Genomic DNA, 22,124 nt, shown 5'->3' with positions numbered 1-22,124 from the left:
TAAAAAATATATAATTCAACCCGTCAGTCTAAGGAAGTATATATTATAATGCAGGAAGGGTAGTGACTACACACACTGGAAGTGCAGGAGTAGGAATTCCTCAAAAGGCTTATCAGGACACCATTCACTGCTCATGTCTGGAGAACAGTTTCAGAACTTGATGTTTTCTCCTAGGTTTATATGAAGGATAAAGGTGGGCTTTCTCCAAACCTGCTTCATGTCAGAAGTCCTAGTGAGAGATAAGAATGTGCCCAGCATCTTTAAGCTATGCCGCTCGGAAGAGGTGCTTACAGAGTCTGCCACACAGTATGTGTGCCAAGGTGGAAATGTGTTAAGCATTGTGGTAGGGAGTATTATAGCCAGGGGAAAAAAACCACACGAGCGCAAAGCCCGCACCAGTAGATATCTGTGGAGTGAGTTTCTGCGCTGTGTGCCCCTTTCAGATGTCAGGCTCGGGAGGACATCATGTGATGGTGGCTTGGACCAGGATTTCCTGTGTGTGGCTCTTCAGCTGTGTAAAGTGTATGGCTATACTCACACAGCCTCCATCAGAGTCTTCATGAGAAAGCTGATGGACACAGAGGACTGCTCAGGAATTTACAAGTAGTAATACCGGAATATACTAGTCATTGTAAGTCAGTATTGAAATATGGAGCTTTCCAAAAAGAGCCAGATGGACTTTCAGACATGTGGCTGGACAGTCTTCACTTATCGTTGATTGGCAAACTTTAAAAAACTGATTTCCTACCCACAAAACCATTCATCTTGTGTAGTAGAAAGATTATTTTATGGGACAGCCCCCACATTTGGAAATTAGCAATAGTACCGGTAGTCAGTGGTGAGTTGTGGGATCTGGGGAATCCTTTCGCCCACTCACATTTTCACGGGCTCCCCCTTTGTAGACGCTTTGACATAAGTAGTGTTGACTACCTCGGACAGCAAGATTATGCCTGCGGGATCTTGTGGGTTTCCTGCATGAGTGTGTGGACTTTTAGTTTGTGCTGACTTTTTAAAAGTATCTTTTCAGTTTAAAGTAACTAAGACTCACAGGTTGCAAAGGAGGTACAAAGCACATTCCTTCCTGCCCACCCCTACCCCCAAGTTCTCCTAATCAATGGTTTTTGTGGTGCTTTGTTGAAAGTATCTGAATTCTTCTTTAAAATGTGTCCATTCTTTTGTTTTCCTACTTTTTAGGGTCCCAAACCAAAAAAGGTATGTAGAAATTATTTTTTCAAAATAATGTTTTAAGAACATATTGTACAAATGAAATTCTTATGGGATTTTAAAATAATTTTCTAGTTCTTTATGGTCTATTGAATTTACTAAGCTCTCTTATTAGATAATAATGCTATTAAAATCATGGAATAATTGTTCACAGTTATGGATGTATCTCCCATTTGATGGTATTTCTAGTTTGAAAAAGACACAGTTTATGAGTAGCTTTTGTCTGTGTTTGAAGCTTCAGTTTTTCTTCCACTGCCGAATATGCTGGATTAGGCCCTCTTTTAATTTATTTCAGATAAAGAAAAAAACGCAGTCACAGACCTGCTGAGGCTGAAGCCAGAACTTCAAAGTAGCATCTGCTGGTGGTTTCTGCTTTTGTTTGTACAGGGTGGAAACTGAGGGGGGATGAAGGGCACACCCCCCTATGTCTGGGGTGTCCTGTTCCCTCTTTGCTTTGTAGATTGATACTTTAAAGGAGAAAATGTAATCTCCTAATCACAGGCCAGATTTAGCCTACCAACAGATTCTGTTTTACTTGAAAAAAAATTATTTCTTTAAAAAAAAGTCAGTTCTCAGGTGTGCTATCGTATCTCATACCTGTAATCCCAGCTACGGTGGAGGTTGAAGTAGGAAGGTCGTGAGTTTGAGCCCAGTCTGGGCCAAAAAAAAAATTCCCCTCATCTATGACCGGAAATTCCCCTCCCCAAAATAAAGTATAATAAAACAATTAAAAAGCAGTTGCCAAAGAAATTTGATTAGTTCTAGTCATGAAATATTGAAAGCGATCACGTTGGGCCTGCGGTCCTGTAAAGCATCAGTCTGCCGGGCTCAGCAGAAGGCAGTTCCTTCATCAGTGCGAAAGGCGCCAGAACTCCCTGATTCTCCCTAGCCCTACGCCCTGCTTTAAAACTGACCCCCCTGGCCTGCTCTCCAGAACTAACCCCATTCACCCTAGAAAAGTCAATTACATCCAACTTTCTTTATCTATGAGTTCTGTAGCCATGGTTTAAACCAAACATAGATTAATTATCATTTTCAGAATTATGACCAGAGTGCTGGGCATGGTGGTGCTTCCCTGTGATCTCGGTGCCAGGGGGACCACAAGTTGTAATCCAGCCTCAGCCATACACACAATGACCTTGTCTCAAAAAATAAAACTAAAAAAAAAAAAAAAAAAAAAAAGTGACAGGGTTCCCAGCACCCACACGGTGGCTTTCAACTGTATAATGCTAGTTCCAGGGGATCTGACAGTCTCTTTTGGTCTCTGTGAGAACTAGGCATGCACCTGGTGCACAGAATACATGCAGGCAAACACTCATATGCATATAATTTTTTAACTAAATGAGGTAATAATAACATGTACTGTGTGCTTCAGAAAGCTATAAGAAACAATTTGGAATGTTTTTAGTGATTAAAACATATTTGTGAAATCACATCTGCAGTGAACATGCACAGACATTGCAGTGGAGTGTGATTTTCAAACAGTAAGTGTGGCAGCCGCCTGGATTGGTTATGGCCGAGTTACACGTGTAGGAGACGATACACACAGGTTGCATGCCAACACTGTCACTTCATGTACGGACCTGAGTATGTGAACTTTGGCTTTCATATGTAACTAGTGTACAGTACATGCTGAGGACTGACTGTCCACTCTCTGGGTTCTCAACACATGTCTTAGAATGTACCACAGTTATCAGTCTTGGATCCTAGTACATGCGTGCATGTTTGAGTGCAGATAGACATGCGAAGACACATGTGTGGCAGTCAGAGGGCCATTTACAGGGGTCCATTCTCTCCTCCCATGCGGGTCCTGGGGATTGACCCGCAGTTGTCAGGCTTGGTGGCAGGTGCCTTTACCCCCTGGGCCATCTTGCTAGCCCATTATTTACTTTTAGCCTGTTGCCTGATTTTGACCAGTAGCATGTCATCTGGAAGCTGAACCTAGGGCCTTGTGCAGTCTCAGGCTTTTCCACACGCGCCCCAGCTGAAGCTTATTACTTCTTAATACGCCTTCGCTTTGTCTGTTCTCTGACTAACTCATAGCGTCTTAGCCTGTTTGTACTAACCTAAATTCAGGTACATGGCTGGTTACGTCTCCTCCGTTTCATGTGTCTGACTTCCCTGCATCCTGGATGTGAACCACCACCACCTCCCTGCCTGACTTTCTCCCAGAGTTCCTCTCTCCCTTCTGGAAGTCCTGCCTCAGCTTATTGGCCATCAGATTTTTTTTTTCAAGATTTATTTATTATTATGTATACAGTGTTCTGCCTGCGTGTACACCTGCGGGCCAGAAGAGGACAGGAGATGTCATTATAGATGGTTGTGAGCCACCATGTGCTTGCTTGGAATGTGAACTCAGGACCTCAGAAAGAGCACTCAGTGCTCTTAACCTCTGAGCCATCTCTCCAGCCCAATCATCAGATTTTTGTTGACAGGTGATGTTTCCACACAGAACACAAGAGACTATCCCTGCACCTCCTTCTTTTAGTCCAGTAAAAGGATCTTTCTCTAACATTAGTGGACTATATACAATAAGAATAATTATAAAAACTATCAAGTAAGAATTGCATGCACAATGACCACTCCATATGGATTTGGCAACCTTGGAGAAAGTATTCTGCTATCTATCTTATTGTGGTGAGTCCCAAGTTCTGTACCTAAATCATTTTTTATCATAACTTGCATTTATCAACCTATAAATATCTTTTTTATCTTAAAACATTTTCTTAAACACTAAACAACGCAAGCCTAATGTGAGACTATCGCTATCTAGTCTTCAGCCCCATAGAGACCTGCAAAGGATAAATATTACCTGAGTAAACAGGCTGTGCAGAATAAACCGCAGATAGACAGACAGACAGACAGACAGCTGGCTATCTCATCAGTCACACAAGATTCCTGTGCATCTATCTCTTTGGCCTACTGGTCCAGAATATCTGACAGACGTTTTTTGTGAAGTGAGAATTATGAAGGATTGCCTGTCTGGCCTTGGCAAAGCTCTCCAGTTGACTTTTCTGCTTCCTGTCTGTCCAGTTTGGGGGGCACTCTGTCTGCATTGGAGGCAAGCACAGTTCCATGCCCAGCGGCTGGCTTGCCACATTTGAAGCCAACTCCATATGGAGGTTCTTTGAGGCCCATCATTTTCTTTAAAGTAGAAAGCAGGGGGGGGGGGGTGCTGCAAGGAGCTGACACGTCTCTCTGTCAAAAGGCCTTTCATTAATAAAACATCTTTAAATGCTATCTTCTGCAGGTCTCTGAGGTTTTTGAAGACCAGTTACCTACAGTATATCTGAGTGGGCAGGCACCGCTTGTGTCTAGCTATTTACTGTCTGTCCAACCTAGGGAATATACTTCTGTGATAACTAAGTTAGTATTTGACACACCCATACGTTTGGCTTCTTCTCTGACTGACTCGTAGCATCTTAACCTGTTTGTACTAAGTTCAGATACATGGCTGGTAACTGACTATTAACTTATATTTCTTAATTATCCTGTTATTCCTATATTCCCTCCCTTTTCTTACCCCTCCCCCCTCCCCATCCCCTGTCTCCCCTAACACTAGACAGGAGAGAAAAACAGATAGAGGAAAGAAAAAGAAAGAGAAAAAGAGATCCCTGAAGCCCACTTCCCTGACTTTGTTTGCTCCCTGACTGAGACCATTAATAACTGTGACCCCTTCCCTCCCCTCCTCCCCCATAAACAACAATGCTAAATAGCCATCACCTCCTGGGTATAGGGGCTTATTCTCAAAATTGCCTCCTGCTCTCTGGGGATGACATCTCTTTGGGGGCACCCTAAGAAGATCGGGATACTGGCCAGTCTTAAGAAAGCTAGCTTTATCATTTGCTCTGGTCTTTGCATGACGGGAAAGTGCAGGGCTTAACTGAGTCCTGCCTGGAACAGGCTGAGGGGCCGGGACAAATGGGGTCAGCCATTTTGAAGTTGTCTTGAATACAAGTTTTGATGAGACAGCGATTGAGGCAGTCTGAGGTTGGATTAAGTAGGGTGCTGGGATGGACAGGTCTCAGTGTCTCAGCTGGGATGGGCAGGTCTCAGTGTCTCAGCATCTTCAAGGACGAATCTCCTCAGGCCACTTTAACTTCACTGATGTCTGCTTGTTTCCCCTGTGAACATAAAAACTTTCAAAGGTGATATACATTTCTGCATCAGCACATGTATGGAGTGTGCAGTGTTCATAGTTCAGCCAAAGATGGTCATCTGTCCTTGGTTTGAGCAGGTAAGGCATCTGTCTTTCTTTGAGTCAGTTTTGACTGTACCACCAAACTGTTATATAAATTTTCATCCATGCCATATGAAAGGATGGCGTGATAAGTCCTGAGGACTCAGTAGCCAGCAAGATTTGTTGGCCATGCTTGGCTGGAGTGCTGGCTGGAGACATTCGTGTTTAGCCGGTTTCAGGGCTGTTCTCATGTCCAGGGATCAGCATGTACTTCACCTGTCATGTCGTTCTTCTTGGCTTTTCCTTCATGTGTACAGCCTAGATCTTCAAGAAGCCTCCTCGGTCAGATCTGGTCCTTATTCATTTTGATGGAATCAATAGCTTTTCTTCTCCTGTTGAAACAAAGACTAAACCTCTTCCCCAACACATTTTCTGCCTTCTGTCTGAAGTTAGGACATCCTTAAAATAGATATAGGAATATCTTCAGTGTTCATAGACGTGCAGTTCCACACTGCATTATAGGTGTTTGCTTGCTTCTACAAGTTGGAAGTTCAAAGGCCCCTGCAATCGCACCTTCTTGCCAGTGTTGCCCGTGCTGTGTGACGCTTTATATGATTGCTTTTCCTTACTTCCAGCCTGATCCCTGCAGTGCCCAGACTCTATGCTGGCACTAATTAGCTGTCTTGACTATTGAATTAATGTACATTAAAAATTAGTTTCATAAAATCAATAATTTTTTCATAATTGGTATCTTTTGGATTTATTTGTGAATGTATGTGTCTGAGTGCAGGCCTGTGGGAGTTTATGTGCACCACAGGTGCCAGAAGAGAGGGCATTTAAACCCCTGGAGCTGGAGTTAGAGGTGGTTGTAAGCTGCCTGACATGGGTCCTGGGGAAAGCAGTAAGTGCTGAGCAATGTCTGCAGCAGTTCATAAGTGCTATCTGTTCTTAAGTGGCTGGGGAGTGCACTGACAGCCTGTTTAACCATTGTGGTCTTTGTTAAGCCTGCTGGTAAGATAAACAAAGCTGAGAGACTGCGGCTGCTGCAGGAAGAGGAGGAGCGACGCTTGAAGGAAGAAGGTACTGAGTGCTCGGCTGATCTCAAAGCAAAGAATATTAGCCACGGCTGCTATCCACACAGTCACAGCTGCTATCCACCCAGCCACAGCTGCTATCCACACAGCCACAGCTGCTATCCACACAGCCACAGCTGCTATCCACCCAGCCACAGCTGCTATCCACCCAGCCGCCAGGGCTGCTATCCACCCAGCCTCCACGGCTGCTATCCACCCAGCCACGGCTGCTATCCACCCAGCCGCCAGGGCTGCTATCCACCCAGCCACGGCTGCTATCCACCCAGCCACGGCTGCTATCCACCCAGCCACCATGGCTGCTATCCACACAGTTACCAACTGCTATCCACCCATCCACTCAGGCTTTCCAACAGGCTTTGGTTCTGCCAAGGGTCCCTACTACTGCATCATGTTCTCCTGTCTGAGTTGCTGGATGTTCATTGTTCATAGCTTTCCAACAGATATTTTCATACAAGGGTATAATGTATTTGACTCATGAATTTTTTGGCTGGAAAGTGAGTGTTCTTTTCATTTCTGACGCAGACTACAGGCTGTGATCTCCATACAAGGTCACACTCTGTGTTAGAAATACTCAGAGGACCCTCAAGTATCTAAAACACTGTGGTGGTAGTGCTGCAGTTAACTCGTGATTTCTTCTTGGTTCTTCAGAGGAGGCTCGACTGAAATTTGAAAAAGAAGAACAGGAAAGGCTAGAAAGAAAGCGGATTGAGAGACAGAAATGGCGCCGGCTGGAAGCGAAGGTGAGTCAATGGGAGTGGTAGAGCCAGCTGAGCTGCCGGCCACTCCTCAGCTGCGGCTGCAGCAATGCCCAGCCCTGCTGTGAATGTACGGTGTCACCGCACATGTGTTTTCAGTGAGGGAAGTGACATCATTAATTTAAACAAAACAAACAACCAGGGTCTCTATATGCAGCTCTGGTGTTCTGGAACTCTCTATAAAGACCAAGCTGGCCTCAAACTCAGACAACTGCCAGCCTCCACCTCTCTAGTGCTGGTATTAAAAACACTTGTCACCATAACCAGCTGCATTGTTTGTTTTAAAAATCTCTTTAGCATCTAGCTTTACAGAAGACACCTGGGTTCCTATGTTAATGTGAGCAGAGGAATAGGAAAAGCAGCATGCCTTTTACAGATAGATTATCGGGTTGGGGGGAAAGATGAAACGTGGCTGGAGATGGCTCCGATGGGAACTGCCCGCCTCAAACCCGTGAGACATGCTCTCCCATGTGCTTGCACCCACAAAAATGGGGAACCGCCTTCCTAGCTTTTCAGCTCATTGTCGTATTCTTGGATTCTGCACCTAAAGTGAACAAATGGCGGCGACGTGTGCTGTGCTGCTGAGCTAGGATCAAACTTCAGCTCACGTGATCCTGTGGCCTCAGCCTCCTGAGTAGCTGGGACCACAGGCACAGGCCACCTCGCTAGGCCTTACCAAGTGAGCGTCCGGAAGTGGGCTCTGAAGCTTGTTAACAGGCACACACAGCCCTCCGCCACCCAGCATTGCTCTGTAACGTCGTGTTGTTTTCATAGAAGACACAGGGCAGTGACTTGTTTTCCTCCAAACCTTGACGTGTCTTGGTCTCCGTTATCAAAACATCACCTGTATTAGGTGTGGTGTGCATGCCCTTAACCCCAGCACTCGGGAGGCAGAGGTAGCCCAGTTTTCATAGCAAGTTCCAGGCCAGCCAAGGCGATACAGCAGGACCCCATCTCAAACAAAAACGATATTGCAGTGGGGTGTGGTGGTTCGAGGTCCAGGACAGCCAGGGCTGTTACACAGAGAAACCTTGTCTCAAAAAAGAAAGGGGGGGGGGGAGGAGGAAGAAAGAAGCAAGGAAAAACAGTATGACCTATGTTAGTGTCGTTGCCAGTTAAACCAGAAGCTTTAAAGATCCGCTGTTCATCAGATGCCAGTTTTATCCACATTTTTGCTTGAATGCTGAACCCTGTTATTCCAAACGAACATTTCGATTTATGTTCTTGGCCAGTTGTGTCCAGTTCATACATTTTTGAGAGCATAACTACCAAAACACCCAATTACACAGATGTCCTGGGCCTCTGTTAGCCGTCGCTGTGTGGAGGAGCGCAGACTGCCGACTTCCCATTGTATCACACACACTAGCAGGGTCAGGTAGAATTAATGCTGCCCTGTCTTCATCAGGGTGTCTGTGTACAGCCACCGCTACCCCTCGTGGCCCCGCCCTCCAGCTCCTGCCCTGTGGGGCGGGCGCTCTGATTCACGCTAAGACATCCAAGGCTGTATCCTCGTGCACCATAGGGGCGTATCTCACACAGGTTGACCCTCAAGCACCTGAAGAGCCCACTTTGAAGCTACTGGTTCAGACTAAGTATTAGCAGCTGTAGTCAAACTAACACTGTAGCCCTGATTCTGTGGCAGGATCGGGAAAGGAGGGGCGAAGAGTTTGAAGAGCTGTCTTTGCTGGAGGACTGTTTTCCTGAAGCAGAGAGACTGAACCGGGAGACCAGAGCGCTGGCTCAGGTGAGGCGCTTCATCTCTCTCTGGAACTCATACTAGTGGGATCACAAGGGAACTACAGTCTGGTTCTAATTTTTATCTCGTGAAACTTTATTAAGAAAAACAGCCGAGCTGGTGAGATGGCTTAGTGATTGAAAACGTGCGCTTTTCTTGGAGGGACCCTGAGCTGGGTTCCGAGCTCCCATTATCAATAGGCTTACAGTCCCCTGGAGTCGTAACAGTGCCCTCTTTTGGGCTCTGCAGGCACTGCACCTACAGAAACAACTACAAATAAATCTTAAAAATCCCTCATTTGACAAAATTCAGGCAAAAACTATTCAATAAAGGGGCACTTGGTGTGCTCGCCCTCCCTCCTGCTCGCCCTTGGAATCCCTAAGGGCTCATGTAATGGACTCCGATGGGTCCCACTTTCTATGTGTACGTAAATGGGAGATGTGTGTGACCCCTGTATCAGGCATCGCTCTCAGCACCGTTTCCTCAGCAGGAGGGGCTGATGTCATGTCTGAGCCACATTTTGGCAACTCTCAAAGCATCTCAAGTTGTCTGTTATCACATCTGTGTGGTCCCTCCGCAGTGAGGTTGGATGTTACTGTTTAGGATGCCGTCACCTGAGCCTCTGGAAGGTGAGAAACTTCAGTGACACAGAGTCATATCTCTGTCCCACAGCCTTGCAGTTCTCAGAGCTCCTGCCCCCACCCCATCCTCTCAGGATCCCTGCTCCCTGAGACACAGAGGCATTGAAGTCATCCTGGTGAACAGCTCAGTGCCCTCTAAGCACCCAGGGACAGCGCAGTCCCACTTCCAGCCTCAGGTGGAATGACTGGGCCTGGAGTGGAAGCCAAGACCACAGCCAGGACAGCTGAGGCCCAGCCGTTCACCACACCAAGGCTGCTGAAGTATCCTGGAAGGAATTAAAGTGAATCAACCCTATTGCTGACACAGAGAAAAGACCAGCCTGGCCACAACCTTAAACCAAGGCCTAACCCAGGCCAAGCCAGCCTATCATCCCTAAACCCAGGCCTAACACAGCTACCTCACCACCCCTAAACCAAGGCCTAACACAGCTACCTCACCACCCCTAAACCCAGGCCTAACACAGCTACCTCACCACCCCTAAACCCAGGCCTAACACAGACTACCTCACCACCCCTAAACCAGGCCTAACACAGCTACCTCACCACCCCTAAACCCAGGCCTAACACAGCTACCTCACCACCCCTAAACCAAGGCCTAACACAGCTACCACACCACCCCTAAACCCAGGCCTAACACAGACTACCTCACCACCCCTAAACCAAGGCCTAACACAGCTACCTCACCACCCCTAAAACCGGGCCTAACACAGACCAGCCCACCACCCCTAAACCCAGGCCTAACACAGCTACCTCACCACCCCTAAACCCAGGCCTAACACAGCTACCTCACCACCCCTAAACCCAGGCCTAACACAGACTACCTCACCACCCCTAAACCAAGGCCTAACACAGCTACCTCACCACCCCTAAACCCAGGCCTAACACAGCTACCTCACCACCCCTAAACCAAGGCCTAACACAGCTACCTCACCACCCCTAAACCCAGGCCTAACACAGCTACCTCACCACCCCTAAACCAAGGCCTAACACAGCTACCTCACCACCCCTAAACCCAGGCCTAACACAGACTACCTCACCACCCCTAAACCAAGGCCTAACACAGCTACCTCACCACCCCTAAACCAAGGCCTAACACAGACCCGCCCACTACTCCTAACCGGAGGCCTAATGCAGAGCATGGCCAGGCAGGCTCTTCAATTCCGTGACAGACAGGAGGGGAGGAAGGCACAGAAGCAAGGCCTGAGGCTGGCAGAGGCTGGCTCATGGCACTGCTTTCATGGAATATGTGTGCATTAAAAATAGTCTTTAGGAAGCCTGAGGACGTGGGCTGCATCCATGCCCTGAGCAAGCTAGGATGGAGTTCAACTCCAGGAGCAGGGCTGGTCTCTGAGGCCCTGTGGCCAGTTACCTGGTGAAGGCTGATTGGCTGATTGTTTGCTCTCTGCGCCTCACACCGGTGGCTGGTAAGTGGTGTCTCGTGATGCCGCTAGTCTCGGTTCTCACCAGTTGCTGTGGCTCAGAGACTGTCCGACGTGCTGGATCGTGGTTTGGTGTGTTCTGTGCATGGCCTTACTAACTAACCTAAGCGCTGTCTCCTTCCCGTGGTTTACTTGGGGATGGTTTGCCAGAGCAGACGCAGAGCCCAGAGCTCGGAAGCAAGAGGCATCCAGGCGTAAGTTACCCCAAGTCCATGGGGTTTCCTGTTTCCCTGTCACATCTGGAGATTGTGGGTAAATTCTCTTCTGCATTAGGACTTTAGCTGAGTTTGAACAAATGTTTTGGTCCAGAAGTGGAGCAAGGAGGTGTCACGTGTCTGAGTGTGTCAGACAGAAATGGAACTGGCTTTAGTGGGAACAAAGAGGTTCCAGCAGCCCTCATGGGTGGGACAGAAGAAAACGGAGCTTTGGAAAGATTCCTAAACAACAGGCAATCGTGGGTCCATCTGGAGTCTAGAGGTCTGTCTCCCAGAGCCTTGTCTAGGGTTAGCTTATGTTGCGTTGATGGAGCATAACCTTGGGCCCCACCAAGGCTCACTCTGTGCTGCACAAGGGCCTGCAACACTGGGGTTTGTGCTGGCTGCTGGCGTTAGTCAGAACCTGGGACATGTATTTGGTCTGAAACACTATTTGAAGCTCCAGCCAGTCTCATGTGTCCATGACTCAGGGAATGAATGAGTCTTAAACGGATAAAATAAGCTGAGATTACAGCAGCCACAGTAAGGTAAAATTGCTTTCCTGATAGGAATAGCACAAAAAGGATTTTAAAATGCTGTGGAGACACTGGGACGAGTTGTAAAGTACCATGCAAGCTTTGAGAGCCAGATGAATTCCTGAGAAGTCGGGCTCTTAGGCCAGTGGTGGCATCGTTTGCCTTGTGCCTCGGTTGAACTCCAACGCAGGGCAGTGTGCAGCCGTCCGCGGGCCCTGCTCTGTAGTCAGCGCCACGGTTAGAAAAACAGCTGTGCTGGCAAACTGCTTGTTCTGTTATTTTGAGACCTAATTAGAGAAAGGCATTTACAGCTGTGGAGAAAGCCTGGAGGGGTCATACCAGGGAGAAGGCAGCACCCTGGAACCAAGTAAACAAGCCGCAGCTTTGAGCATATGGTCTTTGCCGGGCTCTTTGCCGGGAGATGACGGTGATCAAACATGAAATTGAATACACGGGCAGTAATGAGGGAAGTCAGTCAAGAAAGCCTGGGTGGATGGATGGACGGATGGACAGAAGGACGGATGGGTGGATTAGGGAATTCAGCATAGATAGTTGGAGGTACGTATTTGGGCACTTGAACATAAGATGGTTTCTAGCAAGATAGGTAACCCCCCTACCCCCATGTGTGTGTGTGTGTGTGTGTGTGTGTGTGTGCATGTGTGCATGCGTGCGTGTGTCTGTCTGTCTGTCTGTCTGCCTCTTCTCCAATGTGTGATGCCCTTGTTCCAGCCCCCTCCCCCCCAGCACTGGCACTCCTCCACATGTGGCTCAGGCTAGGTCATTCTCAGGTCTGCTCTCAGCCAAGGCGCTTTGTCTTTTCATAGTCGAAGAATCCAGAAGCTTTTTGAGTTAGGTGTCTTTCCTGAACCCCCTGGAGGTCTAATGCTAATGGACGAACTAATCATAAAACTAAGGAGCAGCTTTCTATCATATCCTTAGCAGACCCTTCAGGGGTAGGACGCGTAGTGTGGCGAGTGGTGGAGACCCAGGAACCTGTGCCACCCTGAACGCACCCTGAGCCTGACAGGGTAACCGTGACCTGAGCAGCAGCACTGCCTTCCTTTCCTGACCAAAGGTGCGGGAAGATGTTCTGAGAGAAAAGCACTGGCCTCTGCGTGCTTTGGCCAAGTGAGTGCTTTGCCTGAGCACAGTGCACCCGAGGAGCAGTGACCGGCAGCTGGGCCTGTAACTGGTAGACACTGCACCCTTCCGCACATCGCTCTAGTAGATTTGAGGTCCATGAAACAATGTCCCGAGTGCAACAAAGAGGAAAAGTGAGGCACACAGCAGGGGCTGTGAAGAGAAGGCTTCCTCCTGCTCAGGGCTCCAGACAAGGAGGCTGTGCAGAACCAGAGACAGGTGTGTGGTCTGTTGGGTAATCAGTGAACTGCTGGCAAGCTCCTTGGCTCTGTGTGCATCAGGAAAGATGCCACTGCGTCCGTTAGACTGCTGGGCACGGGAGCTAACGAGGCTTATTTGTTAAACTATATAGAAACCGTTGTAACATAAGCGGTGACGAATCTTCAGGTCGTATGACCATATCATTCATGAGGTCCAAAAATTATATGCTATTCACTGAAATCTGAGTCTTGTTGTAATGCTATTAATACTACTCAAAATTCTAGTTGTCTTAAAGTGTACACAGTAGAAATAACTTGGTGGAAAAGTACTTGCCTAACATGTATGGGCCCCCAGGTTCTACACCACAAAAAGGAAGGGGAGGGAAAAAGAGAGTGAATACACGTGAGGGGTGATTATTATAAAGAAGTCCTGTCAGATCCTGAGTGGGAGCCACAGTGGATTTTGTTATCTCCTCAAAGTTAATTTGTCTGCATTGACATGCTCATCTTGAAGACTCAAGGGAAAGACCTGACCAGCACAAGACTATGTGTGACTCTGAGATCACTGTGTGCTGGTAACGATTCCTGGGCCCCTCAAGCAGAATCTGATGCTCGTGAGACAGCTGGTCTAACTGAGAGCATCATTGGTCCTCTCCAGTCACGCAGAGCAGGAACTGCTGATGGCCAGAGTGCTTTAACCCATGGTTATGCTGGCCTGACTGAGGGCAGTGGCTGGTGTGTGCAGATCCTGGGCTGACTGAGGGCTGTGGCTGGTGTGTGCAGATCCTGGGCTGACTGAGGGCTGTGGCTGGTGTGTGCAGATCCTGGGCTGACTGAGTGCGGTGGCTGGTGTGTGCAGATCCTGGGCTGACTGAGTGCGGTGGCTGGTGTGTGCAGATCCTGGGCTGACTGAGTGCGGTGGCTGGTGTTGTGCAGATCCTGGGCTGACTGAGTGCGTGGCTGGGTGTGGTGCAGATCCTGGGCTGACTGAGGGCGGTGGCTGGTGTGTGCAGATCCTGGGCTGACTGAGTGCGGTGGCTGGTGTGTGCAGATCCTGGGCTGACTGAGTGCGGTGGCTGGTGTGTGCAGATCCTGGGCTGACTGAGTGCGGTGGCTGGTGTGTGCAGATCCTGGGCTGACTGAGTGCGGTGGCTGGTGTGTGCAGATCCTGGGCTGACTGAGGGCGGTGGCTGGTGTGTGCAGATCCTGGGCTGACTGAGGGCGGTGGCTGGTGTGTGCAGATCATGGGCTGACTGAGGGCTGTGGCTGGTGTGTGCAGATCCTGGGCTGACTGAGGGCGGTGGCTGGTGTGTGCAGATCCTGGGCTGACTGAGGGCAGTGGCTGGTGTGTGCAGATCCTGGGCTGACTGAGGGCTGTGGCTGGTGTGTGCAGATCATGGGCTGACTGAGGGCTGTGGCTGGTGTGTGCAGATCCTGGGCTGACTGAGGGCTGTGGCTGGTGTGTGCAGATCCTGGGCTGACTGAGTGCGGTGGCTGGTGTGTGCAGATCCTGGGCTGACTGAGGGCGGTGGCTGGTGTGTGCAGATCCTGGGCTGACTGAGGGCGGTGGCTGGTGTGTGCAGATCCTGGGCTGACTGAGTGCGGTGGCTGGTGTGTGCAGGGTCTGATGGACTTCTTGGGATTGACCTTAGCCACATGGCCCGTGCTGTCCTGTTTAATGACAAGGAGAACCAAAGCTGTCGGGGTCAGTGTGGCCCCAAGCAGGATAGCCACCTCAGCATGGACAGCCACCTCAGTGTGGATGGCCACCTTGGCACGGATGGCCACTTCAGCACAGATGGCCACCTTGGTGTGGAAGGCCACCTCGGTGCGGATGGCCACCTCATCTCCTCTGAGCCATTAAGTCTTCTGCTGTTGAGAGTTTTGTATTGTAATTCATCGTGAATTATAAAAGGTGTTATAGATTCTTGAAAAATACTGCTGTGGTGCTGGGTTGCTGTGGTTTGTGGCCAGTCTTCGGCTTGTCAGGCCCATCACCCTGAGAGGACAGTACTGCAGGTGACATGTCTCTAAGGCCTAATGGCCACCTGGCTTCACAAAGGGGAGAGATGGATGAGAGGGCAGGAGAACCTCATGGCGTTTCCATGCAGGAAGACTGACGTCATACAGTTACACGGTGAGGACAGTGTTATCCCGAGGTTCCATGCAGGAAGACTGACGTCATACAGTGAGGACAGTGTTATCCCGAGGTTCCATGCAGGAAGACTGACGCCATACAGTTACACGGTGAGGACAGTGTTGTCCTGAGGTTCCATGCAGGAAGACTGACGTCATACAGTTACACGGTGAGGACAGTGTTATCCCGAGGTTCCATGCAGGAAGACTGACGCCATACAGTTACACGGTGAGGACAGTGTTATCCCGAGGTTCCATGCAGGAAGACTGACGTCATACAGTTACACGGTGAGGACAGTGTTATCCCGAGGTTCCATGCAGGAAGACTGACGTCATACAGTTACACGGTGAGGACAGTGTTATCCCGAGGTTCCATGCAGGAAGACTGACGTCATACAGTGAGGACAGTGTTATCCCGAGGTTCCATGCAGGAAGACTGACGCCATACAGTTACACGGTGAGGACAGTGTTGTCCTGAGGTTCCATGCAGGAAGACTGACGTCATACAGTTACACGGTGAGGACAGTGTTATCCCGAGGTTCCATGCAGGAAGACTGACGCCATACAGTTACACGGTGAGGACAGTGTTATCCCGAGGTTCCATGCAGGAAGACTGACGTCATACAGTTACACGGTGAGGACAGTGTTATCCCGAGGTTCCATGCAGGAAGACTGACGTCATACAGTTACACGGTGAGGACAGTGTTATCCTGAGGTTCCATGCAGGAAGACTGACGTCATACAGTTACACGGTGAGGACAGTGTTATCCCGAGGTTCCATGCAGGAAGACTGACGTCATACAGTTACACGTGAGGACAGTGTTATCCCGAGGTTCCATGCAGGAAGACTGACGTCATACAGTTACACGGTGAGGACAATGTTATCCCGAGGTTCCATGCAGGAAGACTGACGCATACAGTTACACGTGAGGACAGTGTTATCCCGAGGTTCCATGCAGGAAGACTGACGCCATACAGTTACAACGTGAGGACAGTGTTATCCCGAGGTTTCCAATGCAGGAAGACTGACGTCATACAGTTACACGGTGAGGACAGTGTTATCCCGAGGTTCCATGCAGGAAGACTGACGCCATACAGTTACACAGTGAGGACAATGTTATCCCGAGGTTCCATGCAGGAAGACTGACGTCATACAGTGAGGACAGTGTTGTCCCGAGGTTCCATGCAGGAAGACTGACGCCATACAGTTACACGGTGAGGACAGTGTTATCCCGAGGTTCCATGCAGGAAGACTGACGTCATACAGTGAGGACAGTGTTGTCCCGAGGTTCCATGCAGGAAGACTGACGTCATACAGTTACACGGTGAGGACAGTGTTATCCCGAGGTTCCATGCAGGAAGACTGACGCCATACAGTTACACAGTGAGGACAGTGTTGTCCCGAGGTTCCATGCAGGAAGACTGACGTCATACAGTTACACAGTGAGGACAGTGTTATCCCGAGGTTCCATGCAGGAAGACTGACATCATACAGTGAGGACAGTGTTATCCCGAGGTTCCATGCAGGAAGACTGACGCCATACAGTTACACGGTGAGGACAGTGTTATCCCGAGGTTCCATGCAGGAAGACTGACGTCATACAGTTACACGGTGAGGACAGTGTTATCCCGAGGTTCCATGCAGGAAGACTGACGTCATACAGTTACACGGTGAGGACAGTGTTATCCCGAGGTTCCATGCAGGAAGACTGACGTCATACAGTTACACGGTGAGGACAGTGTTATCCCGAGGTTCCATGCAGGAAGACTGACGTCATACAGTTACACGGTGAGGACAGTGTTATCCCGAGGTTCCATGCAGGAAGACTGACGTCATACAGTTACACAGTGAGGACAGTGTTATCCCGAGGTTCCATGCAGGAAGACTGACGTCATACAGTTACACGGTGAGGACAGTGTTATCCCGAGGTTCCATGCAGGAAGACTGACGTCATACAGTTACACGGTGAGGACAGTGTTATCCCGAGGTTCCATGCAGGAAGACTGACGTCATACAGTGAGGACAGTGTTGTCCCGAGGTTCCATGCAGGAAGACTGACGTCATACAGTTACACGGTGAGGACAGTGTTATCCCGAGGTTCCATGCAGGAAGACTGACGTCATACAGTGGGGACAGTGTTATCCCGAGGCATCTCCATGTGGGCCATTCCTGGAGGGAGTCCCAGTGAGACCACAGTACGAAGGTGTTAAATACACACACTCTTCTGACAAAGAGGAAGGACGGACAGTGCTGTCAGTTGCATTGTCTCATCAATGACGCTATTAAAGTTGAAAAGACAAACTCCAGCTTAGAGAGCAGCCTGGCTGTGGTGGAATGCTCCCACAGAGCACCACGTGTAGCAACCAGAAGCCATCACCGCGGCAAAGGCGATGTGTATGAGTGTGTGTGTCTGTGTGTGTGCACGTAAGTGCGTACATGTAAGTATCATATACTTACTAGACCACAGTGGGGAGCAGTAGTGAAAGCGACTTTGACACATACTAGGAGACCAAAAGATTCTTGTGATTCACTTCTGGTAGATTGTGAAGCAAATCCACTGTCTCCCTGAAGTGTGCCTGTTCTGAGGAGATGACTGAATTAAAATATTAAGTGCAGGGTTAGAGGTCAGCTCAGGGGTCAGAGCAGGGGCTAGAGGTCAGCTCAGTGGTCAGAGGGCCTTCATTATAACCATCAGTACCAGAGCATGGACTCTACAAGGCCAGCATCCTTTGCAAACCGGTAATGCCAGCTCTGGGAGGAGGCAAGTGTAGCAGATACTAGGTTTCCAGGTTTCCAGCCTACGTCAGTGTGAGCACTAGGTTCAGGGAGAGACCCTGCCTCAAAAGAAAGGCAGAGAGTGGTAACAATGCCCAACACCCTCTTCTGGACACTGTGTGTGGACATGGACATACACACAGACACAAATGCATTCACACACACACACACACACACACACACACACAAGCACGCACGCACGCACACTAGATATTTAGTAAATAAATAAAATACAAAAGTGTGTCAGGCAATTTAGTTTAATCAGAAATCGTAACTTTAGAAACAATGCAACTGTTAGAAGGTCAGTGGGAAACTAAGCATTAGCAGGACATGACATTCAGAGTTTTAAAATAAGTACAGTGCGGTGACAGACAGCATTGTGAGAGGACTCCTTAAATGCCAGGGGCGGCTGTGGCCCAAAGACCAGTGGAGAAGGAGAAAGGACAAGCTTGACAGGCAAGCATTGTGGCCAGACAGAACGTGCACTGTGCACATGGTCTCAAAACAAATCCACAGGAGTAAATGGAATTTGTGTCCCACTGAGTAATGACAATTGGAAATTATTTAGATGAAAGGGTCTCTAATGGGCTGGGTATGTGGTGCACACCTTTAATCACAGCATTTAGGGGGATCTCTGAGTTCAATGCCAGCCTGGTCTACATGGGGACTTCCATGCCGTCCAAGGCTGTAGACAGTCCTCAAAAAAAAAAAAAAAAAAAAGAGGGGGAGTGTGTGGAGGGTGGGGTCTGCTTATTTTAGTTGGCTTCTTTGGCTGGTCATATATTTTATATCATTACTGGTTGACATAATCCATAGCTTTTGTGTAAATTGTGGTAATTATGTTGAGGCTTCAAACTTCCAAACAAGCAACTTAGGGCCTGGTGCAATGGCTCAATGGATAAATGTGCTGAGTTCAGTCTCTAGGGCCCACATGGTGGGAGAAGCAGGCTGGCTCCTGAGGCTGCACCTCCATGTGCAGTGGTGGCTTGTACATGTCCCCTCCATGTGCAGTGGTGGCATACACATGTTCCCTCCCCCAGTAAAAATCACAAGTGTTAACAGGTGATTTCCTCTTTGGTGGCATTGTTGTGAGTGTGACCTCACATGTTTGTCTCCCCAGTGGAAGCACTACATCCAGTGTGACGGGAGCCCCAACCCTTCCATAGCCCAGGAAATGAACACGTTCATCAGCTTGTGGGAAGAGGAGACAAACGAGACCTTCGAGCAAGTGATAGAGAAGAGTAAACTGGTGCTGTCCGTGAGTGCCCTGTCCTCCTCACAGCGAGCATGCACTCCTCCACCCTGTGGAGGCGGAAGGTCACATGGTGTGTATGTATGTGTGTGTGCGTGTGTGTGTGTGTGTGTGTGTGTGTGTGTGTAGTGTGTGTGTGTGCATATGTGTATGTATGTAGTGTGTGTATGTATGTAGTGTGTGTATGTATGTAGTGTGTGTATGTAGCTGGCTTGGAGGTGCCCTGCAGACTTTTATTCCCAGCTGACATCTGTTGGGTTTCAAATGTTCCCCAGAGGCCCAGTGCTGCTACCTGGTGAGTGCTAGGATTTTTAGAGGTTGAGTCTAGTGGAAAGGAAGGAGTTCATTGGAGTGTGTTCCTGAAGGGGATGTTGGGATCCTCTGAGGCTTGGCACTACTCCGCTTTGCCCTTCCCTACCCTCTTCTCCTCGTCCTCGTCACCGTTTTGAGAGCTAGTGGCTCCCCTGTGGTGAGCTTTGACCCCACCTGTCTGTACATACTTTCTGAGCATCTCCAGGATGGCCTGTGCCTCCCAGCGCCAGCTCTCAGCAGCGTCCCCACGCTGTCCTCTGGGTGAGATGCTCTGCTACAGTAGCTCACAGACAGAATGTGTGCTTGTGGCCTGCACAAACAGCTAGATGACCAGACACACAGGGCACAATGTGCAGGGGTTAAGGTGATTTCCTGAGTTCCCCAGTGTCCTGTGCGCTTAGCAGCTTCACATGCTGACAACCAGAAGGTTCTCTGGGCCCCGTCACTAAGGGACCTTAACTAAGGGGCATCATGCTGCAGGCCCCTCAAGGCTGAGCAGCGCGTGTCACCTCCTGTCCTCCAGAGTCACCTCACTAGCATAAGCTCAAACACAGCACAAGATGGATTATAAAACAGAAAACCAGTTTCTTCTGTCCAAGCCCCACTCTTGTTAAGGTCCACTGAGGCCATCAGCTGGCTTCAGGTGGTGACAGTGGCTCCTGTCTGTGCTGGCTGCTGAGAGCCTTGTGCCCACAGGGTTGGATATGTCCATGGGAATTCTTTGGAAAAAATGGTTTTCCCCTCTGTGATCTTACATTACAGAGGGTGGGAAAGGATGTTGTCCCTTGATCTAAAGCGACAGGCCACCCTTCCATGTCCTTCCGCTTTTCCAGTGTATGATGTAATGCTCCTTACATTTCAGTTGATTGAGAAGCTGAAGTTAATTTTGCTGGAGACTCCCTCGTGTGACCTGAACAACAGAACCATCCTGCAGCATCAAGGGTCGATCCTGCGCCTGCAGGAGCTCCTCAGCCTGAAGGTGGACGTGGCCACGGAGCTGCTTCTCCGGGTACAGGCAGTATCGCTCTCACAGCACGCACAATAACAGGTTTACCATACGTCATGTCCACAGCACGCACAATAACAGGTTTACCGTACGTCATGTCCACAGCACGCACAATAACAGGTTTACTGTACGTCATGTCCACAGCACGCACATTAACACATTTACCGTACGTCATGTCCACAGCACGCACATTAACACATTTACCGTATGTCATGTCCATGGCATGCACATTAACACGTTTACCGTATGTCATGTCCACAGCACGCACAATAACAGGTTTACCGTGTGTCATGTCCGCAGCATGCACAATAACAGGTTTACCATATGTCATGTCCACAGCACGCACAATAACAGGTTTACCGTGTGTCATGTCCGCAGCACGCACAATAACAGGTTTACCATGTGTCATGTCCGCAGCACACACAATAACAGGTTTACTGTGTGTCATGTCCGCAGCACGCACAATAACAAGTTTACTGTGTGTCATGTCCACAGCACGCACAATAACAGGTTTACTGTGTGTCATGTCCACAGCATGCACAATAACACGTTTACCGTATGTCATGTCCGCAGCACGCATGATAACAGGTTTACCATAGGTCATGTCCACTGGTGTCTCTGACATCCTTCACATGGTCCAGGGCACATCAGTGAAGCCAAGGCATGAACTTACATGATTTAACAGCTGTTAGTATTTTATTCTCTAAAGAGATAAAACATTATCAGCCAAAAGCTCATTTTCCTTATATTTGCCAAAGTTTACAGAATTCACTGTGAAGAAAGCTATATGAAGTAATATGCTCTCTCTACTACAGATAAAGCAGTTCATATAGATTGCAATTACTCACATCCTATTTTTCTCCAATTTTCAGTTTGGAAGTATTTAAACATGAGATTTTAAAAATGGTACCACAAGTCCCCATATGTGTTCTATGTGAACTATGAATTTTCAGCTTTATTTAACTATAATTTATAGATGAAAATCAAAATGTAAAGTTTTTGATAACATTGTCTCGCACCGTTCAGGAGTTTGGGTATTATACAGTTCATCCCCAGATATTTCAGCACTAATGATAAGATCCAAATAACCACCAACCAGGATACATCATAAAACTTACAGTTTCATAGTTCTAATATCTGGCCCGTAGTCTAAGTCTCCCATGGGTCTGTCTTATGGGTTTTAGTTCTGTTGTGTTTCTGAGGAATCACCAGAACACAGCTTACAGGCACACACTGTGTCCGCCATTTTGTCTCTTGGTGCTTTGGATCTAGAACAGTACTTGGGCAGCCTTGCTGGGATGTGGTCCAAGTTTAAACAGCCCTGCAGACAGTGCTAAGCTAGGTCTTGTTGAATACCCATGTCACATTGGCATCCACTGTGTGCACGGTAGGTGAGATGGAGTAAGGAGGTGCGTGCGGTTATTAGTGACTACGATGTTTACTTCATAAGTGAACATGAGGAGAACATGAGGAGACAGATGAGGACTAACAGGGAAAATGGCGG

At 48.6% G+C, this 22,124-nt stretch overlaps 1 protein-coding gene across 3 annotated transcripts in view; it reads left to right on the top strand.

The window, feature by feature from the left end:
- Positions 1 to 8,895: 8,895 nt before the first annotated feature.
- Positions 8,896 to 22,124, top strand: part of Dnai7 (dynein axonemal intermediate chain 7) — a 34,377-nt gene continuing 21,148 nt past the window's right edge. For all 3 annotated transcript variants that reach the window (XM_051155586.1, XM_051155588.1, XM_051155587.1), the window contains exons 1-3: positions 8,896 to 8,997; positions 19,171 to 19,308; positions 20,477 to 20,623. In XM_051155586.1, the coding sequence (XP_051011543.1) occupies positions 19,225 to 19,308; positions 20,477 to 20,623 (231 nt within the window). In that variant the 5' untranslated portion in view covers positions 8,896 to 8,997; positions 19,171 to 19,224. The remainder of the gene's footprint in view (positions 8,998 to 19,170; positions 19,309 to 20,476; positions 20,624 to 22,124) is intronic.

Source organism: Acomys russatus, chromosome 13 (genome assembly GCF_903995435.1).
Source record: "Acomys russatus chromosome 13, mAcoRus1.1, whole genome shotgun sequence".
Classification (NCBI taxonomy): Eukaryota; Metazoa; Chordata; class Mammalia; order Rodentia; family Muridae; genus Acomys; species Acomys russatus.
Note: the sequence above shows the minus strand (reverse complement) of the source record. Positions and strands in the feature narration are given on the sequence as shown.